Source organism: Ovis canadensis, chromosome 1 (genome assembly GCF_042477335.2).
Source record: "Ovis canadensis isolate MfBH-ARS-UI-01 breed Bighorn chromosome 1, ARS-UI_OviCan_v2, whole genome shotgun sequence".
Taxonomy (NCBI): domain Eukaryota; kingdom Metazoa; phylum Chordata; class Mammalia; order Artiodactyla; family Bovidae; genus Ovis; species Ovis canadensis.
Genome location: NC_091245.1, coordinates 217,685,531 through 217,702,998, shown reverse-complemented (window position 1 = coordinate 217,702,998; position 17,468 = coordinate 217,685,531). Strand labels below are relative to the sequence as shown.

Sequence of the window (17,468 nt, the reverse complement as noted above, 5' to 3'; positions counted from 1 at the left end):
TTTTATAATTCTTAATTTCTGCATTTGTATCTGTATGTGACTGATTGGTAATGAACAGGCACACATACTAAAATGTACTTGGGTAGACCTGGTGCACTTTAGTCAGTGCTGAAAGGACAAGACAGGTGAGAGAGGCAGCAATGGTTATTTGATAAGCTATTTGATAAGCTATTTGATAAGCTAAGATGAATTTGAACAAAAGTCAGGTGAAACTTGCTGAGAACATTTATTGCTTCCGGTTGAGATTAATGAAGTGTGGAACATCTTTGCCAAGAGGAGCACCACCTCATCCTTGTGGCATTAGGCCTCTGACACTGGTTGTCACAGGCAGGCTGGTGGGATGCCACGGCCCCTTTCTCTGGGATGTCTGTGGTGGCGCCTGCTCCCCAGTGACTAGCTTTGCTGTGCAGTTTGAAGCCGCTTCATCTTTGTTTTTTGCCTTCGAGCAGTTCTCAGTTTTTTAGTTTTTAAGAAACTATCCTCTAATTGGTATAGAAAATCTTCAATTCGTCCAACCTGAAAGAAATAAACAGATACAGCAGTGTTTGTTGTTTCCCCAGGTTTTGTGTATATAGGAAAATGCTGAGGAATTTAAAAGTAAATGGCACATGCAGGTCCAAGGTTGGAACAGAACTGGCAGTGACAGATACAATTAAACATAAAAGTCCCCTTTTGATTTCCATTTCAGCGTCCTTTGTTTTAGGAACATGAAGAAGACATGCAGGAATTTACTACTAGGTCCTATATGTTGGAGAATGGAACTTGGGAGTATCATTACCTGCTGTCTTTAATTGTCAGTGAAACCAGGGATTTCAGAAAGAAATAACTGGTAAAAAATTGTTCCATTATCTAAAAGAAGAATGAAACAAAATCTACCCCCCTCAAAACCAGTAATTCTACATTAATTAGTATGCCCCTTAGGCCACTTGTCTGATAGCTCTGTTAATAAAGAATCTGCCGGCAACACAAGAGACCCTGGTTCAATTCCTGGGTCAGGAAGATCTCCTGAAGAAGGAATAGGCTACCCACTCCAATATTCTTGGGCTTCCCTTGTGGCTCAGCTGGTAAAAAATCTGCCCACAGTGTGGGAGACCTGGGTTCAATCCCTGGATTGGGAAGATCCCCTGCAGAAGGGAAAGGGTACCCACTCCAGTATTTTGGCCTGGAGAATTCCATGGACTGTATAGTAGTAGGGTAGCAAAGAGTCGGACACCACTAAGTGACTTTCACTTCACTTAGGCCACTTGGGAGAAAAATGAATTTTCCATATTGTTTTAGCAGGAGCCATTTCTCTTTTAAATAAAAAGGAAAAGTTGAAAAAAAATAAGATAAAATAATATATAGAAAATAGTGATGAAAAATAAATTATTAGTCTTTCTTCTAAGCAAACTTAAAATTATTCAATGACAGTTGAATGCATTGCGCTGTTTGTCAGAGTAAAACAGTTTACATATATGTTGAGTTGGGCTTTCATGATGAATAACAATTCATACTTAACCCCGATTCCCAGGACCTGCATATTCTATTAATCTAAAGTCACTCACTGAAGAGCCTATTGTCATAAAGTTAGCTCAAAGCTAGAGCACTTACTCTTCAAGGTGCATGAACATATCATCTACTTAAGATAAAAGCACTTACAAGTTCAATTTTCCAATTTTGAGCTCTACTTTTAAATCACTTGATTTATCATTCAGAGTAATATCCAAAAGATAATTCAGGTTGTCAAAAAGAGAATAATACATAGTCGCATTCATCTATATGTTATAGTTAGGTCTTATATCACACAAGGTGATGCATACAATCCGTTGGTTTCCATAAGAAAATAACATAGCTTATTTATGTGAAAACAATTATTTTTGAAAACCTAAAATTACTTCAGGTAAATTTTTTCCAAAAGTTTGTGTAATTTATGATATCTGATTATTGCAGCAATCCTCAAAATGATTTGACAGAATATTTTTAATCTTATCATGAAGTCAGTGCATGATTTTATGTATTCCATCCATTTATACTATCCAACTTATACCAAAATCATAGGTAAAAAATTAACATAGAGCATAATCAAAACAAACACAATAGATGGCACGTTACTGTTACTTTTATAGTTGAGTTGATGGCTCACTCAAGTTATTTGCACTGAAAATGTATCATCTAAATTGAAGCTCTTTATAATGATAATGATTGCAATTAGCCCCAATACAATTAAAATTATAACCCAATGCAACAAAAAACATGTCCTACAGAAAAATAATAGTTTTAAAATATCTTTTGGGTGGCTGCTATCTTTTTTGAAAATTGTGTTTATTAAGAGCAGTGTTGACTAACTGGGTTGCTTTTCATTAGAAAAGACAAAGAAGAAACACAAGATATGTTAATTGAATAGAGAGTACCACTGAATTACCCTGGGAGGTCTAGGGTGCAGACTCTATGCATGCTTCTCCTGGCCTAGGTGTTCGCCTCCTGCCTGGTCTGTCTACATGTTATCCTTTCAACCCATTATCCCAATAATACTCAAATGATCTATTAAAAATGTGTATCTGATCACAGTTTGCCCTGCTTAACGGCCTAAATGGATTCCCAAGTCCTTAACATGAGCTACACATCTCTGGGTGATCTGGTTACACTACACTTGTCTTTCTAATTCTGTCTCCTGTAATTCCATTTGCCTTAGCCCTGTGGTATATCTCTCAGTTTTCTAAGCACAACCATGCAGCATTCTATGCACTCTTGATTTTCCTAATGCTATGCCCTCTGATGGAATACTCTCATTGGAACGCTTACATATCCTCTGGATTTCAAGTTCAATATCAGTGTCTCTGGGACATATTCCTTGATGACTCAAGTTAGGTTGGGGTTCTTAGTAACATATTCCCACAGCAGTCCATTCACCTCTTTTCCTATTTTAATTCTTAATTGTTTATAATGATTTATATAGTATCCACCTTCCTGTCTGGGCTTGCTGCAGTAAGGCAGGCAGCTAGGTCCATGGTGTTCCTTAGTCCCAATACCCAGGATATGGTAGACCCTCAGTAATTTTGCTTCTTGATAATAGATCTGAAGACGTCAGTGTGTTCAGAAACCGATGTATTTTTCCATACTCAAAGTGGTGACTGATATGAAACATATCAGAAGGCTTTCTTTTCTCTTACAAATTAAATAAGAAAGAGGGACTTCCCTGGTAGCTCAGGTGGTAAAAAATCCACGTGCAATGCAGGAGACCCTGGTTCAGTTCCTGGGTTGGGAAGATCCACTGGAGAAGGGATAGGCTACCCACTCCAGTATTCTTGGGCTTCCCTGGTGGCTCAGACTATAAAGAATCTGCCTATAATGTGGGAGACCTGGGTTTGATCCCTGGGTTGGGAAGATTCCCTTGAGGAGGGCATGGCAACTCAGTCCAATATTTATGGGCTTCCCTGGTAACTCAGTTGGTAAAGAATCCACCTGCAATGCTGGAGACATGGGTTCAATTCCTGGGTTGGGAAGATCATCTGGAGAAGGGAACAGCTCTGGCATTCTGGCCTGGAGAATTCCATGGACAGAGGAGCCTGGCTGACTACAGTTCGTGGGGTCGCACAGAGTCAGAGATGACTGAGAAACTTTCACAGATTAAATAATCGCTTTCATATGCCATCATTCTATTACCATTTGAGTTTAAGCATGGTAATAACAAGGTGTAGTCTCCATGCTTGAAACGGCCAAAAGTAGAAAGGGCACTGACTGGTTAAGGAGTCAGAAGTGTTGAGTTCTGCTCTTGCCCTGGTTTATAATCTTCAATTACCCCCAGAGAAGTCACTTGGCCTTTCTGAGCTTCAGTTTTCGGAATGGTGGATCCAGCAGGTGGATCAATTAGGGGCTAGCCTTTAGTGAAGAAAAAGGTTAGCCTGGATAATTTCCAAGTGAAAGTGAAGTTGCTCAGTCATGTCCAACTCTTTTCAATCCCATGGACTGTAGCCAACCAGGCTCCTCAGTCCGTGGAATTTTCCAGGCAAAAGTACTTGAGTGGGTAGCCATCTCCTTCTCCAGGGGACCTTTCTGACCCAGGGATTGAACCCAAGTCTCCCTCATTGCAGGCAGACGCTTTACCATCTGAGCCACCAGGGAAGCAGACAATTTCCAAGGACACACTAAGTAAAAAAATTCCATGACTTGTACTCACACCAGATTTAGGTTTGTCCAGTCTTAAGATGTGCCTTCACAGTTTTCAAATCAGAGGTTATTCTCTTAGATTATACCATTAGGGGAATGACACAACACGCAGCAAAGTGAGCCAGTTTTAGCCTCTGTGCTTACTGAAGTGTAGGAGAGCTGCAACGTGTTTTTAGTAAAGCTGGTTCTTTATTTTCTTTTTTTAAGTCAAGGAAAGAAAAGTGCTGGTTGAAGAGAAAATAGATTCATATAACTAAGAAGAACAGATTGCAAATGATAGAAATTTCTATAAAGCCCTTAGGGGAATAAAACACAAATATGTAGGCATGTAAGGAAGGAAACAAACCAGTTTGGGGAGCAGAGGCCTTATTAGACCTTCTTTTTGGGAGAGGATCCACTTGCTTAATTATATCAGATAGTGTCCTTGGTCATTCTGGGTCTAATTTTCCCATTTGCAAAATGGGCAGATAACATTCTCTTGTGTATCTGTGTGCCAATGCTGACGTGGCATTACTGAGATATGGGCATCAGCCCAAATGTGCTTGCAGAGAATTTGGGATGCCAGATGATTGAAAGGAACTGAAGAATTCAGTCCAAGGGCACATTCTCACCTATCATATGGTTATCAATCAAAACCCACATCAAAGAGTTAGGAAATTGTTATCAACTAGTATCTGAGGACTTTTAATTCTTATAGACAAAAGTCTATCTGTCATGACTTAGTGTGGAGTCAAAAAGTTCAGAAAAAAGGTGATTTTGAAACCGTGAAAGAGCAGACAGCCTGAGAAGCACAGGAGATATCAAAGCTGAAATTCTAACAGTACAAAACCAAATAATACCAATTAGAAAGAAATGTGGTGGTAACTAAACAGACCAGTATATATGACAGCTCAGATCTCAGAGGAAATACTCTTGTTCTTTCATGCACATATTTATTGAACATCTACTATGTATTTGGTACTTTACTAAGGTAATATGCAAAAATACAAAGATGCTTGTTTCTGAGGAACTCATATTCACATAGGAGAGACAGTTAATGAAAAAGTGACTGCAACAAAGCATAAATGTTTATCTAAGAATTATGCACAAAAATGTCATGTTAGCAAAAATGTCAGAACAGTGAATTCTCTCTGAAGGAAATGTGGAGGAGTATGGGAGGTGATAGGTGATGGGTCTTTGTCAGGACAAGAAACTCATTCCAGACAGAGGGAAGGGCGTTCATAAAAGGAAGTTGTGAAAGAACATGGGCTATTTGATAGGGGTGAGTCACATAGCCTAGATGTAGGCATGAGGGGACTGGGAGTAGAGATCTACATAGCAGGAAATGTAGATTGGGATCAGCTTATAAAAAGTTGAAAAATATTTAGCTATGTGGTTAAAAAAGATAAATCTGGTGCCATTGTGTGGGGTGGAATGCAGCTAGGGAGACTAGAAGCAGGTAGATCAATTAGGGCCCAGTGCACCAAGATATGAAAAATACTATGGGGGCCTGCATCAAGAGTTTAAGAGACATTTGGGAAGTAAGAATTGTAGTCTTGATGAAAAATTCTATGTTGGGGTTAGAAGGCAGGTAGAACTAGTAATGACTGTGAAGTTTCTCATTTGAGACAATAATGGTATCTTAATGAGGTAAAGAATAAAATTCAATGAATAATTTTAGGGGAAAAGAATGAGTTTGATTAGTGACAAATGTAAGAGGTAGAAAAAGGCCACAAAATCAGAAATGTGTTTTAAAAAATGGACCTGTAATAATAGCCTAATACTAGGCTAAAAGCCAGAATGATGCAAAACTCCTAATTGGAACGAAAAAAACAGTCCACTATTTTGTGGTCTACTGTGTGAAAAGCATTCTAGCAGTTAAAAAGTCATATGAAAAAGAAACAAAAAGTGATGCTGTTGGTTATTGAGAACAAAAAAGTGGTTATGGTAGAGAGAGAGCCTGTTGGGTCAAAGTCAGATCTCCAGCATGTTCTTGGTGTGTGACTTTGGGGCAAACATTTAATTTCTTGGAACCCAAGTTTCTTCATCTGTCAGTGGCTTCACAGGGTCCTAATGAAATTAAACAGTTTATGTGAAGTATTGCATAGCTCTGAATTGTTATTATTTACTAGTAGTATTAATGCTTGAATCTGGAATATATGCCCATTAAATAGAAAAATAAATTTAAAAATACATATAAAAGTGAAATAAAATGAAAAGCCAAAGAACTTTAACAGTCCCTGTGTTTTTGACCTCCACTCTTTAAGGATGCTGCCTCAGTAACTGTGCTAGGTGTAGGTATTTGATATGCTTTCAAGTCTTGTGATTAAGTCTCAAAATTCAACTATATAAGGGTAGAATTAGGAGGGGAAAGAGAAAGGAGTGTGAAGATATGAGTTTCTGATAGTGCATATTTGGCTGCAAGTTCAAAATACTTCAACTGTATTTCCTGGTTACCCAAAACTGATCTGATTATAAACTACAATGTTTAAAATGTGTCTCAATGGGAGTAATAGTTCTCTCCCTTTTTTGGCCATGCCCCGTCTCATCTGGGCTATGATGCTTGGTGCTGGGTATGTCCAGCTCTTAACTCCAAACTTTACGAAGAAAAGTTGGAGGACCTGGAGATGTTTACTGGGAAGAGAGAAAACATAACAGGAACCTGTGGTATCTTTAGGTGATATGTGAAGGGGTGATGAATTTGTTCTGTGTTAGCTTATGTATTTGAAAGAGAGTACCATTTAGAATTACAATATGAGTTTGAGTCTCATTGCTTTCACTGGTGATGTAACTTAACTACTGAACTTTAATTTTCTCTTCTCTAGTGTAAATCATGAATTAATTATAATCAGACTTTATTTACAGGGTTTTAGTGAGGATTAAATGGCTTGATGTTTGTGGAAAGCTCTTCATAAATGTCTAAGTCCTCCACAAAGATTATAATAGCACATTGTGTAATGTCTGGTGGTTTCATAATAGGGTCTCAATAAATATTTGTTGAACTGGTGAACAGCTGAATGAGTCCTTCAGTGAGTAAAAAAATAGATATTATATTGATATTTTCACAACTGTGTAAAAGTGGAAGGTGTTTTGGGGTAAGGTATGGAGACCCTCATCACCAGACACTGGAAATCAAACACTAGATGACATTTTTGGCAAGTGTGAATTATTCGGGTCATGTGTGACCCAGGGGTTGGATTAAATAAACTTTAAAGTACTACTTTAATGATGTTATTTTAGCTGGGATTCACTGTACAGAAATGTGCTCAGTGGAAGCAGAATACATTGCCATTTGCCTTGTATCACATTGAAAGAGCACTATGGAAATGAGAGGGAGCCAATCATTTCTGCTGTATTAGTAATTCAAGGTATCGAACTGGTTGATATAAACATCCATAGATATTAGGGTTCTCAGTACTTCATTATATTTCACTTATAAAAGCATATCCATAAGACCTATAACTTCTCTAGATGTATCAACATTTTATCTTGCATCCAAAGGACCCCTATTATGGATTAGCTTAAGTGTAGTTTATAGCACACTTTATTTCTCACTCTATAACTGGATCAGATTATTCAGTCATTAGATTATTCTTCTTCTCAGTTAATGATTTTTTTATCATATCAAAATTTAAGATTATTCTACTAGTTCTAGGATAGAATGCAACATTTTTACAGATTAAAATGTTCTCCCTCATAAAGCCACTTCAGAGTAACTTTCAGTACAGGCATAATGAAAAGTATTTGGATATTTTCTCTGATAATCTTTTACTGTAAAATTGGTTTGTACCTTATGTGTAGGGGGAAAGTATGGGGATAGCCTGAAGTCAGGAGAGCTTCTATGCACTTGAGAGTTTTCTTGTGAAGGAGAGTTGTTGCTGACTCACTATGATTTTGTGGGGCTGACTATGGTTTCATTTGCACAGAGATCCAACCTATTTTTATTTGGTAATTGAAGGCCTGTGAGCCAGAGGTGAAAGCAATAGCACCACTTTCCATTTCTTATGTAATGGCTGGCCATGAGACCAGAGGCATTGCTGGGGAAGAAAGTGAGATTTAGGGCGTAGAGAGTTAGGAATGGGGACAAACTAAGGAAAAATGACAAGAAGCTCAAAATGAGCGAAGCTGGTGAGAGATGGTAACAGAAAGGGACACACAGCCTCAGCATAATGGAGCTATGAAAAGGGAGTCATTCAGATGTGATAGAGGGGAAGGAGAATCACTGTGAAGACCTGGGTGTCCCTTTCCCTCCCACAGTCATTTAAAATCAAATACTACTGTAATGCGTTGAATTTCATTCCCTCAAAATTCCTGTGTTAGGGTCTTAAGCCCCAGTACTTCAGGAGGTACCCTTATTTGGAGACAGGGTTTTTATAGAGATCATCAAGTTGAAATGAGGTCTTTGGGGTGGGCCTTATCTAAAATGACTGGTGTCCTTACAGAAAGGGGATATTTGGAGACAGTCCCTCACACAAGGAGAATAACTTGTGAAGATGAAGCAGGGGATGGGCTGATGGTCCTACAGCCAAGGTGTGGTAACCACCAAGGTTAAGCAAACCACCAGGAACAAGGGGAGAGGCATGCACTGGTTCTTCCTCACAGCCCTCAGGAGGTACCAGCCCTGATGACACTTTGCGTCTGGACTCCCAGCCTCCAGAACGGTGATGATAAACTTGATGATGATCAAGCCACTCAGTTTGTGATAGTTTGTTATAGCAGTCTTAGCAAATTAATGCAACTATAGACAATCCCTGATTTATGATGTGTCGACATAATTTGTTGACATAATTTTTTGACTTCTTGGTGGTGCAGAAATGATATACATTCACTAGAAACCATACTATGACTTTTGGATTTTGATCTTTTCCTGGGCTAGCAGTATAGGGTCTGATACCCTCAGAGTGCTGGGTGGTAGCAGTGAGTTGCAGCTCCCCGTGAGTCACAGGATCCCGAGGATCAACACTGAGATGTTTATTTACTTTTTAGGCTACACTACTGTGCAGCATGTGGGATCTTATTTCTCTGTCCAGGGGTGGAACCTTGGGCTCCTAGATTAGGAACATGGAGTCTTAACTACTGGGCTACCAGAGAAGTCCCTACCCATACACTTAGAATTATCCTGTCCCCAGACAGTCATTCTAGTGTTCACTCTCAGTATAGTATTCAATGAATTACAGGAACTACTCAACACATTTTAAATAGGCTTTGTGTTAGATGATCCTGCTCAACTATAGGCTGATGTAAGTGTTCTGAGCAATTTAAGGTAGGCCGGGCTAAGCTGTGATGTCCAGAAGTTAGGTGTATTAAATAATTTCCAACTGATGGTATTTTCAGCTTATGTTGGGTTTATAGAGATGTAACCCTATTGTAAGTTGAGGAGATCTGTACTAAGCCATGAAGCTCAATTAGGTTCCGATTATCTCCTCAAACATGACTTTGATGTTTTCTGCCTTTTACTTTTCCTGCTGGTTGATGTTGCCTACTTCGTTGGTGCCCCCTGCATATGCTTAGCATGTACCTTGGGAAGCAGTGTGTGTTTCTGTCTAGTAATGGCAGTGAGAGGAATGTGATCTCAAACATAAACGCATGGGTAAATTACAGCAAGAAGGAAGACACTGTGCTTGAAATAGGATTTCCTATTGGATTTCATGTAGTCTGGATTAAGGAGAGACAAATGTTTTAGGGGTTTGTATATGTTCATGCTTCAGGGATTGGGTGCTCAAAGGATTTTTTATAAAGCTTTTAAAGAAGCCTTGTAAGAAGACAAAAAATAGATAAAATAATAACTGGATCCTTGGGAATAAATATCATGTTTCTACAACTGTAGTGGTGGTTATAGAAGGAGGATGTATTTCCAGCAATTTGCAATGTGGATCAAAATCCTCTTGGCAAAACAGCCATTTAATCCACCACAGTGGATTTCATAACATTAGTTTTCTTGCTGTCTTCCAGTTTAGTTTCCAGACCAAATGCTTTTAAATATTTATCATCCAAAATGGTTTGAATTTTAATTCTTATTAGAATGACAATTGTTTTCAAACAGGCTTGAAATTAATTTCTAAAATAAACTTTAATTTCTGAAACAAAGTTGTTTCTGCTGTTCATAATACAGCAGTTTCCTTTAGCTTTTGGCTAGCATTCAAACAAATAGCCTCATATTTCTCCATTTTAATTTAGTGAATTCTGTATGTTGGTATGATAGTCATAAAAGCACAACGTGGAAATGTAAGGCATTGGATGCCTGTGATACATTACAAAATATGCAAAAAAACTTCTGTTAAACTATATTACCAATTTCTAATTGAAAATCCCTGTAATAATAGCACTTGTAAAACAAATTTAGTGTAGAGTTAGAGTACAATTATGAAATCTTGCTATCACTTTGTTCTTAATGTATCATGGCTTTTTAAGATTTATTTTCAACACTTAATGGCATAATTTATCTGAAAGTTGGAGTACATATATTTTAAACTTTTTCTTTTGAGATAATTGTGGGTTCACAGGCATCATATGCATCAGTAAGAAGTAATACAGGAAGAATCTGTGTATTCTTTATGCAGTTTGTCCCCATGGTAACATCTTATAAAACTTTGGTAGAATATTACAGCTAGGATATTGACACTGATACGGTCAAGATACAGAGCAGTTCCACTACTACAGGATCTCTTGCGCTGCTCTTTTATAGTCACACCCACTTTCCTCCTGCCCACCTCCTTAACCCTTGGCAACCACTAATTTGTTGTCCATTTCTATAATTTTTTCAGTTTAAAAAGGTATTATATATACATACATACTTAAGATATATGGGTAGTTGGATATATTGTTGCCATTATTATTGCATCTCTTTTCTTTTATGCTGTCCACTTTATCCATTAGAGCCCTTAGCATAGTAATCGTTGTTGTGTTAAATTTCTAGTCTGACAATTACAACATCTCTGCCATATCTGCTTCTGATGATTGCTTTGTCACTTCAAATTGTGTTTTTCACCTTTCGGTTTGTCTTGTCATTATTTTCTTGATAGCTGGACAGGATGTACTGGGTAAAAGGAACTGCTATAAATAGACCTTTAGTAATGTGAGGAGAAGGCTTCCCTTGTGGCTCAGTTGGTAAAGAATTCACCTGTGATGCAAGAGTCTGCCTGCAATGCAGGCGACATTGTTTCGATTCCTGGGTTGGGAAGATCCCCTTGAGAAGGAAATGGCAACCCACTCCAGTATTCTTGTCAGGGAAATTCCATGGACAAAGGAGCTTGGTGGGCTACAGCCCATGGGGTTGCAAGAGGCGGACAGGACTTAGCGACTAAACTACACAATGTGAGGGGAGGGGAAGCATTCTACAGTTCTAAGATTAGATTTCAGTCTTTTACTGAACCCATGCCTTGGACTGTGAACTTCACAAGTGTTTTCCTCAGTTCCCCACCTACTCCTCCTTACATGGGACAGGATGGCTAAAGTGGGCTGCAGTTGGGTATTTTCCTCTCCTAGGTCACTTAGGCCCTGATAATACACCAAAAGGTATGCTCTGTTTAACTGGTTTCTTCTGAGGGCAAGCCTTGCTAAGAAGGAAAGAGTGTTTTAGTATATTTCAGAGTGGTTCCTTCCAGAGGCCTAAGGGGATTTTTCTCTGATACTTAGCATTAACTTCTGGAGGTAAATTGCATAATATTGCATAACTCCTAGACTGGGTCCCCTTAGAGTTTGTAATAACTCAGAGTTGTCTGCACTGAATGTCCAGCAATTTGTGAATTATAATTCCAGGTTCACAAAGCCAGTACTGGTTCCCATAGCAGTTTTTGCTCATAAGTCTCTGCTCCAGAAAGCCATATCTCCCTGTATTAATCTGTTAGTCTCTTCCGTCTTTGGAGCAGTGTTTTGTCTTGTGTCGTCCACTGACTCACAGATCCAAGAAGAATTACTGACTTTTAGGATAGAGAGGTGACTTCCCAGCTCCTCATATGTAGAACCAAACACAGAACTCCATGTATATTTAGAATCATATTAAATGATGTTGTTATTTTTGCTTGAATCATCAAACATAATGAAGAGGACAGTCTGCTGTTTTTACTCATATTTTTGCTTGTGTTCTTTCACTTTTCTTGATATTTTAAAGTTCTTTCTTTTATTGTTTCCTTTCTATTTAGGAAATTTTCTTCAGCCCCCGCCCCCCTTTTCTTTTTGAGTGAGTTGGCTGATGACAAATTCTCTTAGTTTTCCTTCATCCGAGAATGTCTTGATTTCCCCTTAACTCCTGAAAGCTATTTTCATTGGGTGTAGCATTCAGTGTTGACAATTCTTTCCTTTCAGTATTTGAAAAATGTACCACTTACTTCTGGCTCTAGTTTTGTTAACTGAAAAATCCACTGTCATTCAAATTGTTTTCCCCCTAATAGTTAGTCAATCATTTTTTTTTTTTGCTGCTTTCAAGATCTGTCTTTGTCTTTAGTTTTTAGAACTAAAAACTAAATATCTGCATCCTGGTGTGAAAGTGAGTTTATCTAATTCGGAATTCATTGAAATTTTTCAGTCTGTAGTTTCTGTCTTTTGCCAAATTATGGAAATTTTCAGCTATTATTTCTTTAGGTACTTTTCCATTCCTATCCCTTTTCTCCTATCTTTCTGGGATTCTGATAACATGAATGTTAGATATGATGTTATAGACTCACAGCTCCTTGAGGTTCTTTTCATTTTATTTTCTGATCTATTTTCTCTGTTGTTCCAGTTGGGTAATTTGTATTGTTTTATCTTCATTTCAGACTTCCCTGCTGTCTCAGTGGTAAAGAATCCTCCTGCCAATTGAGGAGATGTGGGTTCTATCTCTGGATTGGGAAGATCCCCGGAGAAGAAAATGGCAACCCACTCCAGTATTCTTGCCTGGGAAATCCCATGAACAGAGGAACAGAATCAGACACAACTTAGTGACTAAACAACAATCTTCATTTCATTTATTATTTCCTCTTCATTAGGCTGTTGAGCCCCTCTACTGAGTTTTTCATTTTGGTTATTGTATTTGCAATTCTAAAATTTCTACTCGGTTCTTCTTATGTCTTCCATTTCTTTGCTGAGTTTCTGTCTCTTTTTAAAAGATATTTATTTATTTTTGGCTGTGTTGGGTCTTAGTTGTGGTAGGCAGGCTCTCAGTTCTAGTGCTTAGGCTTAGTAGTTGCAACGTGTGAGCTTAGCTGCCCCATGGCATGTGGGGCCTTGGTTCCTAGAACAGGGATTGAACCTGTGTCCTCTGCCTTGGAAGGTGATTCTTAACCATTGATCCACCAGGGATGTCGTCTCTCTCTACTTTTTTTTAAATTGAAGTATAATTGATATACAATATTAGTCACATGTGTACAACATAGTGACTTAAATTTTTTATAGATTATACTTCATTTATAGTATGAAGTATTAGCTATATATGGATGTGAGAGCTGGACTGTGAAGAAAGCTGAGCACCAAAGAATTGATGCTTTCGAACTGTGCTGTTGGAGAAGACTCTTGAGAGTCCCTTGGACTGCAAAGAGATCCAACCAGTCCATTCTGAAGGAGATTAGCCCTGGGATTTCTTTGGAAGGACTGATGCTAAAGCTGAAACTCCAGTACTTTGGCCATCTCATATGGAGAGTTGACTCATTGGAAAAGACTCTGATGCTGGGAGGGATTGGGGGCAGGAGGAAAAGGGGACGACAGAGGATGAGATGGCTGGATGGCATCACCGGCTCAATGGACAAGAGTCTGAGTGAACTCTGGGAGTTGGTGATGGACAGGGAGGCCTGGAGTGCTGCGATTCATGGGGTCACAAAGAGTCGGACACGACTGAGCGACTGAACTGAACTGAACTATGCTGTGCAATATATCCCTGCAGTTTATTTTATAAATGGTAGATTGGATTGTACCTCTTAATTCCCTACCTCTGTCTTGCTGATCCCCTTCCCTCTAGTTTATTTTCTATATCTGTGATTCTCTTTTTTGTTATATTTGTTTTATTTTTTAGATTCCATATATATTTATATATATATATGATAGAATATTTTTCTTCCTCTGACTTATTTTACTAAGCATATACTCTCTAGGTCCATCCACATTGTTGCAAGTAGCAAAATTTTATTCTTTTTATGGCTGAGTGTGTATCAATATACATACATACATATGTACACACAATGGAATATATGTATATATATGCCACATCTCATCTGTTCATTTGTTGATGGGTACTTTGGTTGTTTCCATATCTTGGCTATTGTAAATAATGTTGCTATGATCATTGGGGTTGCTATGAGCATCTTTTCAAATGAATGCTTATGGGTTTTTTTGGATATATACCCAGAAGAGGAATTGTTGGATCATATGGTAGTTCTACTTTTAGTTTTTTGAGGAACCTCCATACAGTTTTCCATAGTGGTTGCAGCAATTTACATTCCCACCAAAAGTGTATAGGTGTTTTCTTTTCTCCGTACCCTCACCAATATCTGTTATTTGTGTTCCTTTTATGATAGTCATTCTGACAGGTGATCTCATTGTGGCTTTGACTTGCATGTCCCTGATGATTAACCATGTTGATTAACCATGATTGACCATTTTTCATGTGCCCATTAGCCATCTATTTGTATTCTTTGGAAGACGTTTATTCTAGTCTTCTGCCTAAGTTTAAATTGGGCTGTTTCTGTTTTTGATATTGAGTTATATGAGCTGTTTACATATTTGGGATGTTAACCTGTTATCAGTCATATTATTTTCAAATACTTTTCTTTCATTAAGTAGGCTGTCTTTTTTGTTTTGTTGTACATTTTACTTTGCTGTGCAGAAGGTTATAAGTTTAATTGAGTCCCATTTATTTATTTATTTATTTATGGTTTATTTTTATTTTTTTTTAATTTTTATTTTTACTTTATTTTACTTTACAATACTGCATTGGTTTTGCCATACACTGACATGAATCCACCATGGGTGTACATGTGTTCCCAAACATGAACCCCCCTCCCACCTCCCTCCCCATAACATGTGCACCATTTATTTATTTTTGCTTTTGTTTCCTTTGTATTAGGAAACAGATCCCAAAATATTGCTACAATTTATGTCAAAAAATGTTATGCCTATGTTTTTTTCTAGAAGTTTTTGCTTTCTAGTCTTCCATTTAGGTCTTTAATCCATTTTGAGTCTATTTTTGTATATGGTGTGAGAAAATGTTCTAAGTTCATTCTTTCACATGTAGCTGTCCAGTTTTCCCACCACCACTTGGTGAAAAGATTGTTTTTCCCCATGCATATTCTTGCCTCCTTTGTTGTAGATAAATTGGCCATAAATTTGTGAGTTTATTTCTGGACTTTCTATTCTGTTCCATTGATCTATGTGCTAGATTTTTGTGCTAGTATCATACTGTTGTGATTACTGTAGCCTTGTAGTATAGTCTGATGACATTTTATAGTTTGTTTTAAGATGTTTCTAACAGCTTAGACATTTTTATGACAGCCTCTTTAAAATCTTTGTCAGAATAATTATAATAGCTCTAATATCTTTATGTTAGCATCAGTTGATTGTCTTTTATCATTTAATTTGAGATCTTCCTGTTTCTTGGTATGATGCATCATCTTCAGTTGAAATCTGGACACTTAGGGTACTAATATTATGAGATCTGGATCTTGTTTAAGTCTTCTGCTTAAGCTGAATTTTTCTGACCATGCTATGGCAAAAGATGGGAGGGGCATTGCCTCATTACTGACAGGTGGGGATAGAAGTTCAAGTTCTACTCTCAATCTCCATTGACTTGAGGAAGGGGTTCCTCATTACTTTTGGATAGGGATGAGCATTCAAACATTCAAGCTCCTCACTATGTTTGCACTGATAACTGTCTAGCAGTACCTCATCACTACTCCTCATGTGGCCTCCACTGACATCACATTGAGAAGGGAAACTCATGATTGTTGGGGGCTGGTGAAAATCATGACCATCTACTAGGCCTCCTCTGACACCATACCTAGTAGGGATGAACATTTAGCCTCCCTATTTGGTTTCTTTGACACCAACCTTTTAGGGTGGGAAGGCTGAGACACCTTATTATAGCCCAATGAAGGTAGAATTCTAACTCCTCACTTGGGCTTTGCTGATGTGGATGGGGGTTTGGATTTCCTTTTTTAATTTTCCCTCCTGTGGTGGTTGGCTGGAATAGAATGATTATTTGCCTAACAGCTTTCCATCTTCAGTGGTTTAGAGGTTAAGAATCTGCCTGTAATGCAGGGCACCTGGGTTGAATCACTGGGTTGGGAAGATTCCCTGGAGGAGGAAATGGCAACCCATTTCAGTATTCTTATTGGGACAATCTCATGGACAGAGGAACCTGGCAGGCTATAGTCCGTGGTGTTGCAAACAGTTAGATACGACTGAGTACTGAGCATAGGCTGCCTTTTCCCTTGTCCTTTGGCTGGAGGGAGCAGGATCTTGTCGGGGTTTTTGTTTTGTTTGTTTCTGTGTTACTAGGTTTCATCATCAAGTGTGAAATGTCTGAAGCAAAAAAATTAGTAAATAAAAGAAAATCCAGTGAACTCATCACCATGTTATTGCTCAGGACTCTAGGTCATTTCTCTTTTCATTCCACCTTTCAGTGTCTTATATTTGTTTTACATATAATGTCCAAAGTTGCTCTGAATGTGAGGAATAGGGAAAAGCATGTCTCCTCCATATTCCTGTAAGTGGAAGTCCTCCATCATGGCTTTAAAAAAATGATTTCTGACCTTTATTCCTCAGGAAGATGTATTTTTATTTCTTGAATCTGTTTTCCCCATTGCTTCTAAAGATTTTTATCAGTATGATGAAGTGAATAACTGAGGCTGAAGGGGGTCTCCTCTCCATCAGAGGTAAAGGAAGTTAAAAGCTTCTCAATTATCTTTCAATTCAATAAGAAAGACTAACTTTATCCTGTCTCTGGGTTAGGCTCTCTAATTTAGGTCCAAATTTCACTTAGCCACCTCATGTTCTCTAGAATCTCTTATCCAGCAAAAAGCCGTTTAAGCAGAGTACACATATGTTTTACACACACAGTTTTGATGATGCTGAGAGATATGGGTGTGTTGGTGCTTGTGGCATTTGTGTGTGTTTTAGATTATGGTCTTGTTTCTTCCTCCACATGTATACTTTAAGAAAGTTATAATAAGAATGATAAATGATCCATACCTTCCTTTAGGGCTGCATGTAAAGGCAGTTTTATTTTGCCCTTCTCCAAAAGACGAAAGGTAAAATGAGTCCACTATAAATGACTGAATGAGCCACAAGTCAATTGCTCTGAACTTGTTAATCCTACTTTCAATACAGAATGGAAGATGTCCTATGGTTCATTTAGGTACCAAGTGGTGTAAGCTGAA

The 17,468-nt window shown here is 38.1% G+C and overlaps 1 protein-coding gene across 4 annotated transcripts in view; it reads right to left on the bottom strand.

Annotated features, from left to right (window-relative positions):
* Positions 1–207: 207 nt before the first annotated feature.
* The window catches only part of SPATA16 (spermatogenesis associated 16), a 269,495-nt gene continuing 252,234 nt past the window's right edge, over positions 208–17,468 (bottom strand). For all 4 annotated transcript variants that reach the window (XM_069579806.1, XM_069579802.1, XM_069579823.1 and 1 more), the window contains one exon: positions 208–516. In XM_069579806.1, coding sequence (XP_069435907.1) covers positions 394–516 — 123 coding nt within the window. In that variant the 3' untranslated portion in view covers positions 208–393. The remainder of the gene's footprint in view (positions 517–17,468) is intronic.